Below are 24,000 nucleotides of genomic sequence, written 5' to 3' on the forward strand. Positions count from 1 at the left end.
ACCAGAACTTCAAGCTGCAGGGCTTTTAATAAAAAAAAAAATACCTTGGCTCGTTTTTCTCATGATGTTCTCGCACGATTTGAAAACCCTATAGACCCTTTCAACTGTAGAAACAAGTTCCTTAAGCATTTCCGATGGGAGAGAAAACATGGTTGAGCTAATGGTAACTTGGGGACAAACAAAAATAAAATGATGTTTTTACATTTTGTAAAGCGAAAATCCGATTCATTTTTATTTCAATGAATCTATGTTGAACTGTTTCCTCTAGGAACAGATTGATAGGATCTTTAGGGAAAAAAAGGCTGATTTTGCAGCTGAGCTTTCATTTTTATTAAATTGTGATTCAATTTCACATGCATAATTGGCTTCACTCAGATTGGCCAGCATCTTTAGGCATCTTCCATGTGTATTGCTAGATTGCTAATAGGGGAGGGATCATGATAAATGAGAGCAATGTGCTCTATGACATATCCTCTCTATGGTCATTACAGGCAGTGGGCCAAATTTGAAAAGCCGGTACGTCCCCTTGTCAAATCAGAATATTATTTCAAAACCAACAGGAAAAAAATGATTTCCTGAGGCATGACCCCTTCATTATGTTTAGAAATATTTGTATTGTAGAATCCTAAAGTTCACGCGTCTCATTATACAATTACGGAAACATGGGCAGTCTAGACCATAACTACTATACAAATTGATTTTGGGATATAAAGTCAGTATTATTGTTGATGTGTGTCTCCATGGTTATGATTCTTCTGTGTGTGAACGACAAGAATTTGTATTGTTGTTGCTGTTGTATTGGTGGTTCTGCTCTAATGGTTAAGATTGGTAGTGCTGTTGTGCAGGTGCTGGTGGGGTTGTGAATCAAGGCATTAGAGAATAGATAAACAAGGTCAGGGTTAGCAGGGCCGTTGTGCTGGGTGGCCCTTTCCTGGGCGGGTAGGTGTGTGGGAGGGTGGGTGGATGGATAGGGGTATTTTGCGTTTGCTCTGGCGGTGCTGTGTACGAAGAGTGCCGTTTGTTTTTCATTCTTGCAGTGTGGCGGAGCAGGAAGTTAGGCCTTTGAGAGCAGCTGAGTCAGACGCAGGCAGATCAGAAGGGTTTAAGCCCCCCCCAATCGCCCCCCCTGAACAGCCGGAGAGCACGGCACAGGGGGCACCCAGGGTCAGGCCCACTCAGCCCTCGGCCTCATCACAACACTCTGGGCACTGCTGTCCATTTCTTTCTGCATTTTTGTTCTGTGTTCTCGTGCTAGTGGGTGCAACATTAAAAAATATTTTTCAGACTGGGCTGTTTATATAGAGTTCTGTTAAAGTTCTGGTCAAAATTACTTTTTAAAGACTTTTTGGCCCTGTTATAATATAATAACATATAATTTATTGAATCATATAATATAATAGTATTGTATCACACAATATCCTATTGTATTGCATTGTATAGTTCTTTATCACAAATATACAGTATTATTTGCATTGCATTGTATAGTTTTGTATTGTATCATTTCATTATATCACATCATATCATATCCTTTTTTGTTTCATGTTCTTATTGATAAGTGGACTACTTGGTAACATTTCTAGAATCGTTCTAGTATTATTATTTAAATGGATGACTATTTTCTCCTGCTTTCCTGTGTTCCTGAGATGCATATGTGTCTGTTCTAGGAGCCCTGGTAAATAAAGCTGTAGCTTTGCGCTGACTTGTAGGTCTGTGTGGAGAAGGAGCTCCAGGCCAGCCTTCAAATCGCATCATAGATAACACACGCTTCAGCTTGACACAAGATATAATGGAACACACATGTGTAGCTGCCAGACGTTCCCATGTGGATTCCAAACACGCACACACACACACACACACACACACACACACACACACACACACACACACACACACACATTATAAATGTAAAATAATGTTTTAAGATCTAAAAGTGTCACCTTCATGCTTATCATTGTTAATATTGTGCTATACATGCTACACAATGTTAGAGTTTGTGGACTAGCCATAGGTTATATTTGCATGGAGCTGGTAAAAAAAAAGATCATTATGAGAATGTTGCCTGGTGATCAAAAAAGTTCATTTAGAACCCTGAGCATGATGTTAATATGGTATCAACAGCATTCATTCCTTTGGAAATAGAAGCATGTAATGACATGATGCTAGCTAGACATGTTCTGTTTGCAATTAAAAGTGAATTATGAGCTTGGTAGCCAGCCACCTAGTTAGCTGAGTGGATGCGTTTCAATCGGCATATCATGTGCTTCATGTAAACAAATTATTGAAGACTTCTAGACTGACCAGTTCCATTACACAAAGGCAAAGACAACTCTTTATACTCTTGTCCATTATCCAAATCACAGAGTACAGCCTATGTCAAAGTGCCCTGGCTCTGGACCCTTTAACTGCTCAGTATGGGAACAGGATAAATTGTCAATCTCCTTTAACCGTCGTTGTTGCTTTCAGTATTTCGTTTTATAAGTTTCTTATATTAAAAAGGAGATATCAATTATCATCAACAATGACAAGCCAGCTGGAACCTGCCACTCGTCTTCCCTCTCGTGCGTGCTCAGACGGGTTCTCAATTAAATGGAGTAGCATATGTTCAAGTTGGATCTAAATGGAGAGGACCCGAAAAGTATCATCTTTATGTAACATAATGTTGGTGCATATTGACATTGTAAACTTTCAACAACAGTAACAAGTGTGAAACAGTTTGCAATAAAGCTACTATTATCTAAATGTTGGTACCTCTGTCTCTTGGTGCCCTATGCACAGTGCAAAATCGCACTGTCAAAATCGCGTTCATTTTGACAGCACTACTTTTTACTTTACTTTACTAGCTGACTCCCTCCTCTTTCAGTCTATGCTCCCTGCTCTGGCTCCACTCGTTCTTTTTCTTATTTATGTTTTCTGGTAGACGCTCTGTTCGGCAGGTCTCTCGCACTGGTTTCACTGCAAACTGCGCGCAGCCAATGGGCGTATAAAAAGTCAACACGTAGCCTTTCGGCACAGTGTTCATGGGAAATGTAGGAAGTACTGCCAGGGGATAAATTACCGAGAACAGAGCCTTATGTAACATGCATGTAATGCCTCACGCATCACCGGCCAAACTGGCTAGTAAGTTTTTATTAATACCCGCCAAAACTAATTTTAACCCGCATTTGGCTGGTTGGCGGGTGTTACTTCAGAACCCTGCTTCCATTGACAAAAATACTGATAATAAATACTAGGGCTGTCAATCGATTAAAAAATGTAATTGAATTAATTACATACTCTGTGATTAATTAATCTAAATTAATCGCATATATAATTTTTGCTGTGAAAGTATTTTAAATATTTAAATTCAAATGAATCATTGAATAATCAGCATTAGTGACATTAAAGTTAAAAAACTCTTTTATTATTATTTTCACTGTTCAAATAATGGCCATAATAATCTATGATATGACCTAATATGCTGAGGAAATAAATTCAAAAGTGCTTCAAGTTTTTTTTCACATACAAGGCATTTCAGGCCACAGATATAACCTAGGCTAGGGGACACAATGATTAAGCAATATAGCACGAGTGAGAGTGGGGTTGGTCATGGATATTCCCACGGGTGTTGTTCGTCAGAAATACCGCGAGGCCGGAGGCCGAAAGTGGCGCAGGCAACAACAGCCGTGGGAATATCTATGACCAATCCCACAATCACGAGTGCTATATTGCTTTTATACAACAATTCTACAACAAACTAAATAATCGGAAAACACCCCATTATTGTTTAAAAATGTTAATTTTGACATCGTTCTTACGCATCAAAAAATAGTTCCCTTTTCAATAGACAGCATCTTGGTTGCTAGGTAACCAACATTCCAGATCCCTCGTTACGGGTCTTGGTGGTTTACATGTCTTCTTGAAAGAAATGTTGAAAGTCGGGCTGAAATCACATTCATATCTAGGTTTGCTGAATGCATGTTACAAGGACAATGGGCCATGTCATGTAAGGGACATGGTACTGCAAAAAACGGAAACATTGTCTACATCGCAGAACCACTCAACTTTATTAATTTATGGTGAATAAATGTTATATTACTGTGCACAGCCTGACATGACGATGCTAGCACGTTAGCAGCGGTTAGCTAATTATGCTAACGTTAGTCTCCTCCAAGTGACAATCATATTATACACAATGCTGGCAATGCTAAGAACAATTAGCATCCTCGTTTATCTTACTTACATTGAGTTGACTGTGTGGCTTAATCCACAGGTGTGGTGAAGCACTGTTTCGTTATGGTTTGCTAAGGAGTAACCCATTGCTTGAAATAGTGGAGAGCTGGGATGAGAACATTGTGTCAAATCTTCGCATTGTATCGCGGAGTGATTTATTATTAGCTATGCAAAGTCTGAGTTGAAATGTCCAGGGATATTCCAACTCATGGAACGTCTCTCGGCTAATCAGAAACAAATAAATAGTTCCATAGAACCCAATTGTTGTATAAAAATAAATTAACACTCCCCTCAATGTCAACACTATTTCTTTGCATTGATGTGCGACTTTAGAGTTGACGAACTCCGTTATATATGCAAATTCCTTGCTGTAGACATCGCATAGGACTTTATTTTAATCAATACTTCATTTTTATCAACACCATCAGGCTTTTTAAAAGTAAATGTTCCAATCAATGATCTAGGCAGCACATTTTTTTCTCTCCTTCATTTTACAGTCTAATGGTTACTGACTAGAACGGCTCAGGGTCAAAGGTCATACAGAATCGATTAATCTGCACTATTTTTTTTTAATCAGTTATTTTTTTCTCAAATGAATTAATCAAAATTAATCAGTTATTTTGACAGCCCTAATAAATACATTACAGATATGTACAGTTTACCCTCATGCATGCATGTACTTTGAGAGGGGAATTAGCCAGGTCCATGTTTAAAAGATTGCAAGGGCTTATGTAATGACTAAACAATGACTGAATGGGCTGTTGTGTAATCTGTGCTCTCTAGCGCAGACCGCTCTGCTATAGGTGAACTATGCCACAGCGCAGCTTATTTTCACACTTCACATAGCAGGCATATTTGGTTGATTACTTTTTTTGCTAAAAGAGGAAGGAGGTTGTTGTGCGAGGCTGCCTTGGCTGCACGTGACCATATTAGGTGCTGTGTGCCGTATCACGGAAGAGAGACAGACAGGTCAGGTACAGGACACTGGCTCTCTTTTTGATGTATCTCGTGTTGCGTAATAGGTTTCTGATCTTGGACACAAATACTGTGTATAGCACACTGAAGTAGACCAATTTATGAAAGTGTGCAGTACAACTAAAATGAAAAATTCAGGGTTGCATAAAATCTACTTCTGAATTGCAACCTCAACATAAGTGAGTTGTACTAGCAAACCAACTTGGCCAGTGCAACTGCTCCACTCTTTCCTTAAGAACCTGATGTGCTGGAAAAGCAGTGATGTACGACTGCAAACAATTCTCCTCAGTGTCCCAACGGCTATTCCATCTGTTTATTTCTTCCCCTCTCTCTCTCTTTCTTTCTCTCTCTCGTTCTTTCTCGCAAACACACACACACACACACACACACACACACACTCACTCACTAAGATATTCTAAGTGCCTAGAGGGAGGTGGCTGAGTGAGTTAAAGGATGATAAGGGTGATGTCATCCCTCTATTTTCTTTGTGTGTGTGTGTGTGTGTGTGTGTGTATTTAACTGTTTACCAAGGGCCAGAGGAAGTGCAGTAAACTACAGCCCACTCTTTTGCCAGAAAAATACCCACCAACAGAGATGTTTCTACACACACACACACACACACACACACACAAACACACACACACACAGTCTTGGTAACTTTACAGTCACATGTTGACTAAACATGTTGTTAAAACAGATGTGGTTTCTTAAAAACAACAAAAAGATGTGGTTTCTTTGGCTGAACAGTGTCTCCTTTTTGGACATTTCACAGCTTGTAGACTACTGTATCTAGGGGTATTGTCTTCTCATGGAAAAGGTAGGCCATAGTAAACAGTAAATGGGAAGGTTGGCCTGTAGCCTACTGTAGGCTATAACCTCTTCCTTTGTCTGAAGTATTGCCAGTTCTTCGGAGGGAAAAGTTACGTGAGATAAAAAATTCAAAATTACAAACCTTAACAGTTCAATCAAACATTGCATGCTATAAGGGATAACGGTCGCCGAGGTGTCCTGTTATACGGAATTAATGGACGAGGGCGAGAGGCAAAGAACTCCCCGACGCACAGCGGTTGCCTCCACCCAAGTCCATTAATTCCGTGTAACAGGACACCTCGAAGGCCGTTATCCCGCTTATCACCTGGTTGCCACTATCAGGGGCGTAGCACCAGATCCTGGGCCCCTACATAGGCAGTCCTGATGGGCCCCCCATGTTCCTCAACAAGTTCCTCCACATTAAACAAATGGGTAACACTTTATAATAACTACACACAATTCATCATTTATTAAGCCTTTGTTACTTATTAGTTAATGGTTTGTTCATCATTAGTAATTTCTTGTTCATACATAATTTATCATCAGTAAAGCATTTATTCACACAGTTATAAATAGTTTGTTCATAGTAAATAAGCCTATATCTAAAATATGTTTATACATTATTGTTAATACTTAATAAATGATGCAATAATATGTTTTTGATTAAGTAATATTTCCATTATTTAACAGTTGGGTTACATACACATGCACTAATGATTAGTTAGGTTGAGGATACATATTTTATAAACCACTTCCTAATACTATAATTCATGATTAACTCAGGAGTTACAAGGATACAAGGATACAAGGATACAAGGAAGTTTATTGTCACATGCACATAGTTACTGGAAGTAAGAAATGCAGTGAATTTATGTCTGGTGTCAGCCTATTTGTGCATTAATGGGGGGGGGGGGTAAAGAGTGCAGTAGAAGAGGGGAGGATTGGGATTGGGTGGGGGGCACCAACAAGGAGCACCCAAGAGCAACAGGGCAGGAAAAACTCCCTTACCAAGGAAGAAACCTTGGGCAGATCCATCGCTCAAGGGGCTAACCCAACTGCCAGGGGTCTTGGTGTGTGTGTTTGGGGGATGACAGGGGAGATGGGATAGTGTGCTGTGGATGTGGGCAGTGTGCAGTGTGTTGGGGAAGGGCAGTGAGACAATGTGCTGTGTTGGGGAGTGTGCCTAAGTGTTGGGGATGTGTGTTGTGAAGCTGTGATAAAATGTGCTATGGTAGGGGGGGGGGCAGGGACTTACTATTGCAAGCAGAGTACTGTATGTATGATGTATGTGGAGTGATGACAGTGAAAGATGTGTGTGTGGGGGGAGGGGAGTGGAGCAGTGACTGTGTGTGTATGTGTGTGTGGGCAGTGTGCTGTAAGTATGTTGGGGATGTGTGTTGGAGAAGCTTCCTGATGAAATAATGTGCTGTGTATGTAGGGGGGGCAGGGACTTACTATTGCAAGCAGAGTACTGTATGTGTGATGTATGTGAGTGATGACAGTGAAGATGTGTGTGTGGCGGAGGGGAGTGGAGCAGTGACTGTGTGTGTGTGTGTGTGTAGTGTGTGTAGGTGGGGGCAGTGTGCTGTAAGTATGTAGAGGATGTGTGTTGGAGAAGATCCTGAAGACAATGTGCTGTGTATGTAGGGGGGCAGTGTGCAGCAAGTATGTAGAGGAGTCTTACTGTAGCAAGCAGTGTGCTGTATGTATGTGAAGTGATGACAGTGATGATGTAAGTGTGTGTGTTGGGGATGGGGGTGGGGGGGGGGGGGGGCAGAAAGGCTAGGCAATCAAGGACATGGGTAGATGGAGGAGAAATCAAAAATAATAAATAAAAAGTTCTATGGAGATGTGCAAAAGTTGGAGAAAGTCAGGTACAAGTGGTTAGTTAATGATATTTTGTGAGCTCATCTAAAGTGAGGATGTTACCTTGCATTTACAAATGAGTTATAAAGTTTACTCTTGCATTTATTCATTTAGCAGACACTTTCACCCAAAGCGACTTACACATGTCAATGAAATTAAAGGGCAAGTGGAGGGGAGTTTCCTCCTCCCGAGTCCATTAATTCCGTATAACTGGACACACCTCGAAGGCCGTTATCCCGCTTATCACCCGGTTGCCACTGTAAAGCAAAGGAAACACGCGGTTCCGTTTAAAAAGAAGCTCACTGCTTGTTGTACAACTTTCGTTGGCCCAGTTAGCTTGTTTACAGTTGATTCCATTGTTGCAAAGCCTGCAACCAAAGATTCTAGAGCGCTGCAACCGTCGTCCTACTATGGTTGTTATAGTTACCATTCATAAGCATTGACAGAGAGGGTTCAAGCGGAGCTAGTAATCAAGGATCTTTGGCATTGATATGGAACGGAGTCCTGTTATTCAGAATTAAAGGCCACCTCGCCAGCCAATCAGAAAAGAGTATTTCTTCTCTCCGGGTGATAAGTATTAACAATAATTCATAAACATATTTTAGATATAGGCTTATTTACTATGAACAAACCATTTATAACTGTGTGTACAAATACTTTATTTATGAGAATTAACATAGGAACAATGCTTTACAAATGATGAACAAAGCATTTTGTAATAGTTTGCAACTGGTTTATAAAAAAGAAAATGATTTCATTTATAAGTGGTTGTTTCATTACTTATTAAGTATGAATCATGTACTTACAAACATATTTTTTGGATAGGCTTATTTACTATGAAAAAAAAACTTTACTGCTTTACTGATGATAAATTATGTATGAACAGGAAATTACTAATGATGAACAAACCATTAACTAATAAGTAACAAAGGCTTAATAAATGATGAATTGTGTGTAGTTATTATAAAGTGTTACCCTACCACTTACACTGACTGACTACATTTTACACTGATAGACAATGAAAATGTATCTCCAGGGGCAAACAGTGCATGATATGATAGATTACATATCAGAATATTATGTATTATATATCAATATGACATACAGTACTCTCCAGAATTATTGGCACCTTTGGTAAAGTTGACTAAAAACACGTATAACAAATAATATTTTGCCGATTTATTGTAATCTCACAATGAAGAAAATGAAGATAAATCCAACCTTGAAGGAAAGCAAATTTAGGAAAAAAGGAAAATCTCATAAAGAAATAAATATTTTTAACAAAAACGCATTGCCCACAATTGGGACCAGAAAATATACAAAATGTAACAGACACATTTTTCTTTCTAATTCCAACTTCTTTAAGTTAATCAGAGTGTCTGTGAACTTTTAGAAGTAGTTCATGACTAAGGTATGAAATAGAAAGTGTGTCGACATTTGTAAGTCAGAAAACGGCTATGAAAACTATGTAATTTGTTGAAAATGCCTATATTTACAGTAAAAACAATAATGTATAGGTTCTAATCAACTGAAAATGTGAACATGCTTGAACAAAGACCCATGGTTATCTTGCCCCCATGCACAGTATGGAGGATGGTAAGATAGGCAGAACATTCTATAAGAACCACTGTTGGAGAGTTACAGAAAAAGGTATCATCTTGGAGTCACCAAGTCCCCCAGAAAATCTTCAAAAGTGACCTCACTACTAATAGATTATTTAGAGGGCATGCCAGGTAAAAGCTTTTCCAGTCATTTTATTACAAATGTAAATTGCAGGAGTTACTGAATGGTACAATGACTTTGTCTGGAAGTGTGGTCTATTGTCAGATTAAATGAAAATTGCGCTCTTTGGCAAGAAACACTTTAGGTGGGTTTGGTGTACATAGAAGAATGACTGTACTGAAAAGAACCCCATGCCTAATGAGAATTATGATGAAGGGATATTGTTGGGCTGTTTTTATGCTTCATGGACATCATGAAGAAAAACTTGAACATTTTCAAAGGAAATCTGTCAATCTCTGCCAAGACACTAAAAATGGGTCATGATTGGATCATTCATCAGGTTGATGAACCAAAACAAACGTCCAGATCAAAACAAAATTATTTACTGAACACAAAATCAAGGTTTGGCCATTGCCATCTCAGTCCCCTGATCTAAACTCCATAGAAAAACAGTGGGGTGAGTCAAAGAGGAGAATGCACAAGTGTGGACGTAGGAATCTGGACGATCTGGGAGGATTTGGTAAAGACGAATGGTCTTAAACCCCTTGCTTTGTATTCCCCAACTTTATGGGGTGTCATATGAGAATATTACAAGCTGTTTATAGAAAAGGGAGGCTTAAGAAGGTATTACAAGCAGAGGTACCAATAATTGTGCTGTATAGTACTGTACTGCATATCAGGGGCATTAAAGTACCATACTACTTGTGTGACACTCATAGTAGACGTATGACAAAAGCACAGCAACAAATCTCAGTGTTTTACATACATATATGGTGTCCTCTTACGTGTGTGTGAGTGTGAGTGTGTGCCTATTGATGGGTATGTGGGTGTGTGTGTGGGTGTGTCGTGTGCATGTGTGTGAGTGCATGTGTCCATTTCCATGTTCCAAGCTCAGGCTGCTGTGTCATAGGAAGGAGTGTAACTGAGCACTCGAGGGCTGAGCTAACAGGAAGCTTGTACACACACACACACACACACACACACACACACACACACACACACACAGACACACCCACCCTCCTAGTGTCCTCAAACAATAGGACACCTAAAAAGACCTGGGTGTTTGGATGTTGCATGAGTGACGGCATAATTACAGGAACATGTCTGCTCTTTCATGACAGAGGATGTATCCCTAAAACAGAATGATGGAGAGGGATAGAGAGAGAGAGAGAGAGAGAGAGAGAGAGGGAGGGAAGGTGGGAGGGAGGGAGCTCTGGCTTCCTGCCCTTATTGATGTGGTGAAAGAGAACTGGGATGTCTTGGAATGTGGAGAATTTTCCAGAAATAGGTCTGAGCTCAGGGTGTTTTGTTTGTTGTGAGCCCGGGAGTCTATTATCTGTCAGGAGGGGCGCGCTTACTTAGAGAATAGCAGGAAGGTGCACGAAATAATCGCCAAAAGCTGAATGAGCCGGTGGCCATTTCGTGTCATGACTGTAGGATGTAGTAGGTGTTGCTGTGAGAAGAATGGGCTTCGGGTGGAAGTATGAGTGTGTGTGGGTGGAGGCGGGGGCTACACACCTACAGGCTAACTCACATTTCTAAAATAAGACATTAGGAAATGAGGTCAGATGAGAATAACCACAACCACCCCCCCCATTCGACATCACAACCACCCCCCCTCCCGCTGAGGTTAAGGATGCACACAAACTGCCAGTAATGGACGGAGCAGGGGGTGACCCATTTTGGAGACAAAATTAGTGCTCTTCAAATTGATCTGAAAGTGGAAGGCCTGATTTAAATGTAGCTCATTTTTGTCTGCATTGCTGTTGCTAAGGGCTGGCCATCATAATGGAGTCTCGTCCCCTGTGGGTCTGATGTCTAAAACTGTGCCAGTCACCCTGATTCTCTCTGAACCAAATATCACCCACAAATAGAATGTCTTTGGTATGTATATCTCAAAAATAACATGACCACACACATGGCATCCTGTTGAAAACCAATTTAAAAACAGAAGGATAATTAGGGATTGCCATGGAACAGAATGAGCCAAATCCTACCACAGGACCCAAACCAAATGCTTCAACCAAGAACAAAGGGAGAAAGAAAGAATGATTTCATCTCTCTCTTTGGACTCTATGATGGACATCTATGAAGTTAGTTGAGGCACATACTTTGAATTGTGTGTGTGGACAAATGGTGTGTGTGCGTGCGTGCATGCATGTGTGTATGTGTGCGTGCGTGTGCGTGCGTGCGTGCGTACGTGCATGCATGCGTGCAGATGTAAGTACACGGGGTGAGTGACCCTGCTTTCATTGCAGCCCACTTCCCTAGTCATCTGTGTGACTAAGCAGGATATGTGATGTTGTGGCCGACATGAGAATCCCCCAGTTAAAACACATCCATCTGGGGTTCCGCAGACAGACGGGGTTTCTCACGCACTCGCACAGGAACGCCAGGATGGACGGAGACCACCTGCTCCGCTCCGTTCCCCCAGCACCGGAAGTGTAAGATTTACGTCCATGCTGGCCCCTCTTCCTGCTCACATCACGTCGCATCACCACTGCAGGACACCGGTGAGCACTACACACATTAGCTGGACTTCACTAACGTGATGTTTATCATGATCACTCCAGTCATTTCCCTTTCTACGCACATGTTGTTATTCATGCTGCTATTTTTGGGGTGCTTTTCTGTGAAAAGAAATCGTCTGTTTTTTTTTTTAGTCACCCACCTAGTAGATGGTAGCCTAGAAATCTAGACGCGCCCCTAGCGGCAGCAAATTACAGGGCTAGTCTAGCAACTCTCCGCTGGCTTGTGAGCTCCAGAAAGCCGAAACTTAATTAGGCATTGAAATCGTGTATAGAGTCGTTTGGTGGGCTTAACATAATGATTGATGGCAGAGTTGCAACGGTTTGGCTTGAATTCCCTGCTACTTGAAAACAAATATCCTATTGCGTCCTATTGCCTGCAGAGGGAATTTGAAAGACAACTGATTATCCCGCCCCTTGGACTGAGCACTGTGAACGGTGAGTGCCCAGACCCTACATTTTAATGTGGGTCTGGCTCGCCAGGCTAAGTAGATGGCATATACATAACAGTTCCCCTCTTTTCTCATTCATGTAGGTTCTCCAGTTTTTCCAACTTAAATCATTTAATCAAATTCAAAGCTAAACGGTAGCTAAAGCCAAATTCAAAGCTAAACGGAGTATTTGACATTGTTTGAAAGGATTGAGAGCGAGGGGAAGAAAAATGGGAACGATGGTGTGGTATTCAGCTCAGCATTTTGAATTTCATCTGCAGGTGTTTGCCTGCATTTGTAATTATGAATGTGTGTGTGTGTGTGTGTGTGTGTGTGCGTGCGCGTGTGTGTGTGTGTGGGTGGGTGGTATCACTTTTGCACATGCATTCTGCCTAAACTATTACATATTAACACATTCACTGCAAGCTTTGCCTGTCTCATAACATGCACACATCTAGTCAAGGCTCACATGGCCTCGCTCACATGTGCGCTGGGATCGATAGCAGTCCACTAGCAGTCACTGACTGATTACCTCTGATTGATCTAAAAATACCTCTGCCTGTCTCCATGTACAAGTCATCTCTTATAATTTGATTTGCCAGTGAGATCATTCTAAGTGCGTAGACATCTCAGATACCATCAAAGCACAGATAGAACAGACTTTTCACCTTAATCTAAAAACTGTGATATCAAGCCACATTTCAATGTGTAGTAGGCTATGCAGAGATCATGAATTAAATTGTTACCTCAATCAATGAGAGCAATGAAGTTATGAATGAACCTGGGCTTAGAACAATTCTGTGTTCAGCAACACTTCTGCCACCTTGTGGAGCTCGGGGTACCTCACTTTAAAAAAAATAAATAAGAAATGTTTTTAACTTTAAAAAGTGAGTAACCTGGTTGCCTTCAAATTTCAAGTTAATTGAAAATCATATGGTAAGTTATAACAATGAAGTTGCGTATAACATTATTAATTGAGGCTGGTCCTGGCCCATCTCAAGACCTGCTTACCACCCTCACTGGACCCCTTCCAATTCGCCTACCGTCAGAACAGGAGCACGCCATCTCTACGGCATTTCACATAGGCTGTAGGCTATAGGCTGTCCCACCTTGACAATAGCAACACCTATGTGAGAATGCTGTTAATAATTCAGCATTCAACACCATCATCCCCTCCAAACTGATCACCAAACTGAGTTAACTGGGCATCAATACCTCCCTCTGTAACTGGATTCTGGACTTCCTAAACCAACAGACCTCAGTCTTTTAGGTTAGATAATTACACCTCCTCAACCATCACCTTGAACACCAGTGTACCACAGGGATGTGTGCTGAGCCCTCTCCTTTACTCCCTCTTCACCTACGACTGCACACCTGTACATGGCTCTAACTGAACACCATTGTCAAATTTGCAGGCGACACTACAGTGATAGATCTCATCAGCAACAACGATGAGACGGCCTACAGGGAGGAGGTCCAGCACCTTACATCGTGGTGCACTGATAACAACCTGGCTCTCAACACCAAGAAGACCAAAGAGCTCATTGTGGACTTCAGGAAGTCTAAAGCTAGCACACACACCCCCATTCTCATCAACGGGACTGAGGTGGAGCGTGTCATCAGCTTCAAGTTTCTGGGTGTCCACATTCTCTTGGACCCTCAACACATCTACCCTGATCAAGAAGGCTCACCAGCATATTTTCTTTCTGAGGAGACTAATGAAGGTCGACCTGTCTCCTCAGATCCTGGTGAACTTCTACCGCTGCACCATCGAGAGCATCCTCACCAACGGTGTCACAGTTTGGTATGGCAACTGCTCTGCCTACAACTGAAAAGCACTGCAGAGGATGGTGAAAACTGCCCAACCCATCACCAGTTCCTCACTCCCCTCCATCGAGGCCATCCAGGGCAAGTGATGCTTGCGTAAGGCGCACACCTTCTGTAAACCAACTGTATACTACTGTTTACACTGCACTATATTTCTTGTCCTGTCTATGCACCACCTGTCTATACTTTGTATATCACATTGCACTTTTCTGTGTTTTTGCACTTCTGGTTAGACGCAAACTGCATTTTGTTGTCTTTGTACTTGTACCCTGTACAATGGGTACTGGCCATCCAGGGCAAGTGATGCTTGCGTAAGGCGCACACCTTCTGTAAACCAACTGGATACTACTGTTTACACTGCACTATATTTCTTGTCCTGTCTATACTTTGTATATCACATTGCACTTTTCTGTGTTTTTGCACTTCTGGTTAGACGCAAACTGCATTTTGTTGTCTTTGTACTTGTACCCTGTACAATGACAATACATTTGAATCTAATCTAATATTCCAAATTAGACATGCCTTATCAGTTGCAGCACTACGGAGTCTAAATTAGCACAGTGAACCTCAATTGGGCCTCAAAGGTGAAATACGTAATCTTTGTTCTTAAGCATGAAAATGCTTTGAGATAGATTCCGCAAGTTTATAATGTATAATCTAAGGTCAATTATCTGGTGCTAATAAAGTGAAAATCTACATGCAGTCATTAGCTTTCATTTTTACTTACTAACCCTGATTTTGTAGGGCCAAGATGCATCAATAGCACAGAAAAATAAAGTTCAACATTGCTGAATATAATATTTCAGTTGCACAAGAACAATACTACTTCATTTCAGAGGTTTTCCTGTGGTCTACTAAGGGTTTTAAACTGGGCAACGAGGATGTATGTTTATTGTTAGCAGGTTTCGTCACCAGTTTAATATACATAAATACATACATATAAATACTTCAGTGTTTTTTCAACCTGATCAATTCAGGAGTGGCTAAATGTATAAAATGCAAAATACAAATGAATAATTGATTTTATTGAAAGTTACATTTGAATACAATATGTATTACACAAGAAAAAGGTTAATGCCACCTTTTCGATTGTTTGGTCAAAATACCATCTGATTTCCCTTAAATATAAACTTGATCCTGGTTTAATAAATAGCTGACACAATTTAAAAATTATGTTTGTTCTTATAAATTATGCTAATGATCTAATGCTAAAAAACAAAAATATATAAATAACATTATAAATAACATATATTTTTATAAAAATAAATAAGATGCTGATATGCTAATATGTTAATATGCAGCATGGCTATGCACAGGTTACCAATATTAATGGCAGAAGGCAGCCTACACTGAACACCTTTAAAACAAATGTCAGTTATGTGACTTGGCATATGGGCCTACTGGAAATACTGTAAGGCAATGGACAGTTTAATGCATTGTAGATAGCAGTGTAGTGACAATGTTGTACAAAGTATTTACAATGTATGAGTGTGAACTTGATCACGTAGGCCATCACTGTAGGGATCTTGGTGAAGCCTTTTCACAGCCTGCCTTCAGAATCACAGCACTGAACTGCCCCCTACTGGTCGAGGCAGGAACATGACACTCTTTTGGCCAATGCTGGTTTGGGGTCCCATTTTAGTACGTCCATCCTTCTTCAGTCCCACATACCACTGCCCATCTCTGTATTTGTTAGACCTGTATGTATTGTAGTGGTTTTCCTCCATATGCTCCAGGAAGTAGCACTCGTCATTAAGCAAAAGCTGCACAAGATTGGGAAACTCAGATAAGATTATTTGGAACTTTCCAATGATAGTCAATCTATAATGAATCAGATTGCCTACTGGGTATCAACAAGTCAAGACACCTCACAAAATGCTTGTGGAAACCCCAAACCTGACATTGTGTTCTTTTCAGGTATGCTGGTAAGACCATAGTGATCAACATACACTTGCAAGTACTCCAGTGTATTTCCTTAGGGTATTTTATTCATATTAGTCTACTTTTTTAAAACAAATCTCCCCAGTGAATGCGAGACAAATTTAACTCAAAGTTCTAGAAGTGTTACTTAATTTCACAACACATACCGATCCGTATAGCCGTCCATTCTTATCCATTGCCAGATAATGTCCAGTCTCATTGCCTTTGATGACCACCACTCCCAGACTGACAGCCTGCACTCTCAAAACAGCTGCGGGAAAAGATGATTAAAAAGATGAGGATGTAGCCTGAGTAATAAGGGGTGAGACAGGGAAAATGTTTACAGGTCTGATGTACAAGTCAAGGCTACAAGTAAGTTCTACCAAATGATCTTACTTGTATTGCATATAATAAAATACAATTCTCTATATTATATTAGGCTATATTATATTGTATTGTATTGTATTATATTATATCATATGTTATATTATATTATATTATATTATATTATATTATATTATACACATGCAACATATAGCCTATTGTTATGCTATGCTTGAGCTCACTGGTGAAAACATTGAAATTCTTACTATTCAAGTCGTTTTCGTTTCGACTGCCGTCGACAGTTCCATCCGGCTGTAATCGGAGATGGTGTCCTCCGCTCTTACAGTAGAGTCTTTTTAAAGCTGTATGGTCAGGATGGCTGGGCTCAAATTTCTCTGGCCCCAAGTGGAGAACAGCAATTTCCCCCTCTGTCATTCTGTAAAGTGCAGGACGTCCTGTGCCCGGTAAATGGCGCTGAGACTGAAACAAAGTCACGATCAATACAGTTATTTCTATTGAGCACCTGGGTCTAGTTTCAGTCATGCCCGAAGTGAGTAATATATGCAATTCCCATAACACCCCCTTATTATTCGATTACGTAGGTAGACGTGCCCTATATGGCCCTCCGGGTATTGTATTTCCGAGATGCTCGGTGATGCCGTGACTGCGTGCAGGGTTCACCGTTAAACTGTAGCCCTGCCTACTGGTATGTAGCCTAACAGACTCAACAGACAGCAATCCCAGACAGAACGTCATTTTTCATAGGCCTAATTGATGTTGGTATGCTTCACTGTGCATTTACTTTTTCTGTAGCTTACTCTCTTGTAATCAAAAAAGATAGGTCTAAATCTGAAATATTACATGCCAGGAAAGTCCTTCTTTATTTAGACAAAGTTTAGTCTGTTGAAGTTACCCTGACAAGACATGTCTGGACAGAGCCCTCAATGACCAATATCCCTTGGGCCACCGTATCCTCCGACAAACTTTTGACCTCCGGATTTGTCATCAGTTCATTGCACTTGATTTCCCAGTGCTCTACAACAGAACACAGCTGTCAGCTGATCAGTGCTAGAGCCGAAGGTGCAACAGTACTGTGGCCAGTACTCTCTGCTCCCCTACTATCTAATGTGTGTTTAGCCTCTGCCAATATTCACATCCGGAATGTCTTGGAAAGCCATCAGGGCCCGCTTCAGGAAAATAAGCCACAGGAGGAATGCGAGGCCTACCCCCACACACACACACACACACACTTCTCAAGTCCCAGGCCGAGGGGAATGAACGCAGCATAACTGGAAATGGTACTGGAGTGCCAGACATAACCGACATACCCCGTGGGGGGAGACGAGGATTCGGGGGTGCGAATTACGTGCAAAGTGCTAAAGAACGTCTAGGCCTCGCACAGATGCAAGCAGTGACTTACCAGGAGTGTGTGATGAGCTGGCATGTCCTCCTCGGTTTCTCAAACAATAACTGAAACTGAAAAAATAAGCGACTCCAGGCTTTCAAGAACCTAAAACAAATGGTCTAATTTAGAGCCACAATGTCGTCAGAATAGGTCGGAATGAAAAGTTTAAACCCCGTGTGCCCAACTGTAGACTAACTTCAAGTGCCCTGCTCGGTACAGTTGCTGGTATTTGTACTCCGTTACTTGGAGAAACTGTTGCGTCACTGGCCCAGTGCCCGTAGGCCACCACTGAGCTATATTTACAGTTTAGCTCACTGACGGGAGCTGGTGAGGGAGGATTCACCGGGAAACAGGATGGCTCCCACTCGATCTCGGCTGCCATTGGCTGCTCGAGTCTCTGCTGCCCAAGATGGGAAGAAGAATCATGAAGAAACGAAACACATATGGTAACGATGCATGTGCCATCATTTCAGGAAGCTTCCATGACAGGTCTTGCTGTCAATGGGAATGTTGCAGTGTTTTTTAGAATTCACTACCTGCATTACCTCACACGATTTGAGGCCCCCACTCCTGCACGTTATAAGAATGTATTAGTCTATTTCAGTGCTTCATACTTCATCAGATGGTTTTTGGTCCCCAAGAAGGCATTTTGGTGCCTATGTATATCAGCAGGCTGAAGGGTATAGACTAATAGACAGGGTTGGTCAAAAATATAACAACATTTTAAAATAATATATGAAATACTGAGGGATGGGCAGTATTTACCATACATTTTGTATTTCAAATGCAAAATAACATTTTGTAATTTGTATTTTACTGGGTTGAAGAAAAGCCAGGTGTATTTTTGTCATGTATAAATACTGCCAAATATGTTTGGGTAATACCAATACTTTTGGTGATGTGATGATGACATCATAGTGCAAAACAATGAATGTAGCCTTGATTGGTGCTGACTTGGTAATTTCCCCATACCAGATGATCCAGTGCAAGATGAATAATGTGCAGGTTGCGGCTACACACATAATACACTCCCTCTCTCACACAAACATCAAGTTTCTTGAGAACTTTACCACGAAACAATCAGCTTTTTCTTGAGAACTTTAATCATCCAATCGGAACACATGGAACCGGTGATGCCCTGCATTGCAACAAATTGCTCAAAAAGTTGCCTCATCTATCACCTAAAGCAACACAATGAAAAATCCATATGTATGCCCCTTGCCAACAATATAACACAAGTGTGTACACGGTTACCCAGTTAGTTAAAAACCAACTAAAAGGGGTCATGATCCTTCCTGATCAACAGTGTTACACAGTGCAATTTCAAGCATTCTGGGCATGCACTGACAATGTCAGAGACTTCATTTTCCGTATTATATGTCGGTATATAGGTTCAGTGGTGAGTTTGTACTACTTGACAAGGTCGGTTGTGACTTTTTCAGTACATCTCTGATTCAGTATTTAGGCTATGAGTGTAACAGGCAGGTCAGCATGGTTGATCTGTTGACTGTTTGTAGGTTTATACAGGGGTGTGTTAGGATTATTCTAAGGGCCTAGCACCCCCAAAGAGCCCCCCTAATAATACTATATATTATCGGGGCAGAATTATTGTCTATCATAGGGCCCAAATTATCTAGCAGCGCTCCTGCCACATGTGCCACATGCCAATAGCCACATGTGTTACGATTGGATGATTAAAGTTCTCAAGACACTTGGGGGTGTGAGAGGAAGGTTGGTGTGAGAGGAAGTGTATTGTGTGTGAGATCAACCTACATGCTACTCATCTTCATCTTCCTGAATCTCAATATTCTGATCACTGATTCTGATTCATGATTTATTTTTATGATTCATGACTTATATTTATCACCAAAACTATTGGTTGTACAAAATATATCTGACGGTATTTTAAACTACAAAAATACACACCTATAAAGTATTTTTGATACAAAATGCGAAGCCGTTTTCTTCAAGCCAATACAATAAAAATGTCAAAATACTATTTTGTATTTGAAATATGTATTTCAAATACATGTATCATAAATACTGGGCAAAATAAATCAGTTGAGAATTTGCATATTCATTTTATTCTTATAAAATTCTGTGGAACTGCATCAGAAGTGTTTAGTATTTGAAATATGAATTTAATAATCCTACTGCAGCGATATGTTTTTAGCCAAATAAATTTGACTCGCTATGGCTTTGAGAAGTCACGAAAAGCCAGAAAAAAGAATTTCCACAGCCAATGGGTTACACAATAGTATACTGTACTGTAGGCCTACTGTCAGGTTTGACACCTTTGACTTTATTGTTTGTACACATGTGTAAGGTCCAGATTGCAATTACAAAGTATAAAATCTTTAGATATCTGGGCACTGAAAGCTGTCTGATTCAGGGAGAATAACTTGTGACAGCAGATCTAGCGCAAGGGCAGATTAGACATGAATGATGTCAAATGTCATGACACTTTCGTTCCTAAGTGAACGTCATTGGAGAACTACACCCATTGTGTTGTGGTGAGTATTGTTGTTCACAAGTCGGATGACCTCTTAGGGGTAAAGTATGCATTCCATTGTAGAGTCTGGCGTTTTATAACAGAGATCAAAAAGGTAAGTGACGGAAGGATTATAGCCTGGCTAGCGCCACCACTTCTCAATGAGACGTGGTCTGGGAACCAAACGTTCATTTTCTCGTATTTGAAAAAAATGCCCAGATCCGTTTATTGGGTGCCACGGATGTGTATCAAATGCGTCTGTGCATAGCTCATCATCGCCTTGCTTTTTCCCCTGTTCTGTGATTGGTTCCCTATCTCAGGCGAAAATTTGCTCCATGGTCTCCAGGCTGCCTTAGCAGCGTGAATCAAATCGCGCGCAAGGCAGCATGGGAACACCCAGGCTAGAAGGAACAGGCTTTAAAAAGTCATAGGCCTACTGAGCCCTCTCCAACTAAGAATAAGAGACCAAGGACCCAGCTTGACAGATGGAACATCCCAAGGGCCCATAGGCCAGACTCCCTTGGAAGGATCATATCAACCATGTTCTTTTGTCACTGTGTCTCATGGAGAGAAGACATACAAAAAAAGGATTTCGTTCTGTGTTTTTTTTTATTAGGCTATTATTATTTCCAGTAAGCAATAGCCGAACATAAGTGCATTCTTGATGAAAATGGCTTCTTTTGTCATGGCAAACCATGGACATGGATGTCATCTTAATCATTGGTACGCCCCTCTGCACACCCACTGGCCCTGCAGTGACAGTGCAGCCGCCTTTGGGTGGTGCATGGGCAAAATCAGCATAATTGTGTACACCTGAAGGTGTGGATAAGAAGCTCCTGAGTTGACCTTCAGGGGTTGGCATATTTTTCACCACACCGGGAGCGAGCGGTGCTCTTGGGTGTGTGGGTCTTTTATACGGAACCCCTAGATTTTAGAATGTATATTTATTTGTTGAAATAAATACTATTATTTTGATAAACTCTGATGTCCGTCTCCATACTATGTTGCGGCTAATGAGCCGGCCGTAACATCATGTATAACATCAGGTGGGTATTAGTATATAATACTACTGTATTCTTACAGGGACAGGTGGAGCTAAGGGTTCTAAGTTCTATGAGGGTAATCCATTCAGGTTACTTGATACAGGACATAGTGAATTGTAGGGTGACCACCCGTCCGGATTTCGTCTGGACAGTCGGTTTTTGAGCTCTCTGTCCGTACAGAGAGAGTGTGTCCTCCTTTTTGGACATTTGTCCGGATTTTTGGCATGAGTGCCATCTGTCCGCATTTCATGAGCACATCTACCCCTCATTTCAAGGCCTCTGTACTCACCGCTGTTAAATGTCATCATTTCTGCCCCTCCGCCACCAGGAGCATGGAACATCACAAAACTCCACCGATTTCCTTTTCGCGAAGTCGATGCGCCAACTACCCTCGTGATTGAATGAATGAATACCGTTGCTGCACTAGTTGAATGTAGAAATTGCATATGCCAAAACGAAAGACATCTTTCAACTCTGCATGGTATCCTGAACACCATATTGCTACCAAATCAGGACAGATGCATACCATGCATTATGTAAACTGTGCCAAACGGACATTGATGTCAGCTCCAGTAGTCCGGTGGACAGCCCATAGAGCCCCATTGTGGACCCGGAAATGTTGAGTACACCAAAGCTTTATGATGGAAATATATAGTATGGGTTCCCAGCATGCAGAAACTGCCGGATGCTAATTTGCATATGTTGGGCAATTTGTGTAATTGAGCTAATTAGCATAATTAGCATAATAGCCTATATTGATCATATTATAAGAGCTGCTTGGCCAAGATGGACAATGTTAGTATATTTTTAGGGGTTACTGAAGATGCTGAGTCCATATCTGACTTTTTTTTTTTTAAGATTCAAAATCACTATTTAAACTTGGTTTGGTCACATTTTACTCTCATTAAAGGGGAGGTTCAGGATTTTGGACATAAGACCTTATTTCCAAGTAAGCAAGTGTGATATTTATCAGTGGGAGACCCGTTTTCAGCACGTTTCATCCAGTCCTTCTAATTGCAGAGTTCGCAGGTGCTAGGCTAAGGCTCCCAACGGCATGTGCTAGCCTGCCACTAAAGACAGTCCCCAGTCCCAAGACTTACCCACTCCAAAGTACACCTGAGGCAAATTCCAGACAATCGATGTAAATGTCTGTGTTGATAGAATAGTGTAAGAAATACAACTACTCCCTGTGTCGCGTTGCAATAGTTATACTTTGGTCCCTAAAGTTGTTAGTAGTCATTTTGCAACTCAGCGGGCGGACTGATATTACCAAGGCTACTACTAGGTATCCCCATTGAGTCGCTTTACTGTTTACTTTTCGGGCGCAGTACTACTAACCGAGCAAGTATAATTCTGCCAAGCTAAAGAAACTAGTCCCTCAAAATGTAATGCGATCGTTAAAATGCAAGGATAGAATAACGTTAGAAATAACAATAATGTCAAGAAATGTCATTATGTCATTGTCAGAAATGTCAATACAGACATTTACATCGATAGTCTGGCGTTATAATTTATTTGCCTCGGGTGTACTTTTGGAGTGGGTAAGACTGTCTTTAGTGGCAGGCTAGCACATACCGCTGACTTATGCTTTAGCCTAGCACCTGCTAAACTCTGCAATTAGAAGGACTGGATGAAACGCGGTTGAAAAACGGTCTCCACTGATAAATATCACACTTGCTTACTTGGAAATGAGGTCCCATGTCCAAAATCCTGAACCACCCCTTTAAGCTGAGTTTTTTGGTACAATTTAGACAGATTTTTGGAGGATAGGGCTGTAGCGATATACAGTAGGGCTGTAACAATACACCAACCTAACAATTCGATTCGTATCACGATTTGTTGACCCACGGTTTGATACTAACCTCGATTTTTCTTTTTGGAGGGCTAGACATTTAAATAGCCTACCTTAGAATACCAGAGGATTACAATGTAAAATATCTGTATTATTTTATATCCTGATATAAAAAGAGAGAATACTGAATGTCTGATATTTATGACAGCACACTTTATGCAGATTAGCCTATAGCTTAGGCCTACTATTTCTATTTCCACAATCAGCTGTCTGGTTGAAGCCTGGAAATATTGTAAACAAAGTAGCATAGTTGGCTAGCTTATCCTAGTCTACTGATTGGACTGTTCACTTTCCTCATGTGTGTTTAAATGAGAATTCCGGTGTGATATTGACCTAAAGTGTATTGAAACATGATACCGAACGTGAGCGATGTCTCATAGCTGCTACTGGAAGAAACTGGAATCCATGCATTTCCACTGAATTATTTTTGGAATCTGATCCTCTTTATCATACCTGTTCATTCTTACGTTGCTTTCGACTTATCGCGGACTAAATTCAAGATGGCTGCAAACGCTAAACTTCGAAGATACTGTCTGTATAAATCGTCTTGTAAGTAAACTACCAGTGCTTTTCAAAGTTCTCAATGTCTCGTTTTTA

The 24,000-nt window shown here is 40.9% G+C and overlaps 1 protein-coding gene across 1 annotated transcript; it reads right to left on the reverse strand.

Moving 5' to 3' along the window:
- Nucleotides 1-15,372: 15,372 nt before the first annotated feature.
- Nucleotides 15,373-18,231, reverse strand: LOC125289739 (fibroblast growth factor 1-like). Its single transcript, XM_048236717.1, has 4 exons — nt 18,033-18,231; nt 16,879-17,092; nt 16,456-16,559; nt 15,373-16,131 (listed from the first exon to the last, which is right to left on the reverse strand). Exons 1-4 carry the CDS (start codon nt 18,054-18,056, stop codon nt 15,928-15,930), a joined length of 546 nt encoding a protein of 181 aa, XP_048092674.1. The 5' UTR covers nt 18,057-18,231; the 3' UTR covers nt 15,373-15,927.
- Between the last annotated feature and the right edge of the window lie 5,769 nt (nt 18,232-24,000).

Source organism: Alosa alosa, chromosome 2 (assembly GCF_017589495.1).
Source record: "Alosa alosa isolate M-15738 ecotype Scorff River chromosome 2, AALO_Geno_1.1, whole genome shotgun sequence".
Classification (NCBI taxonomy): domain Eukaryota; kingdom Metazoa; phylum Chordata; class Actinopteri; order Clupeiformes; family Clupeidae; genus Alosa; species Alosa alosa.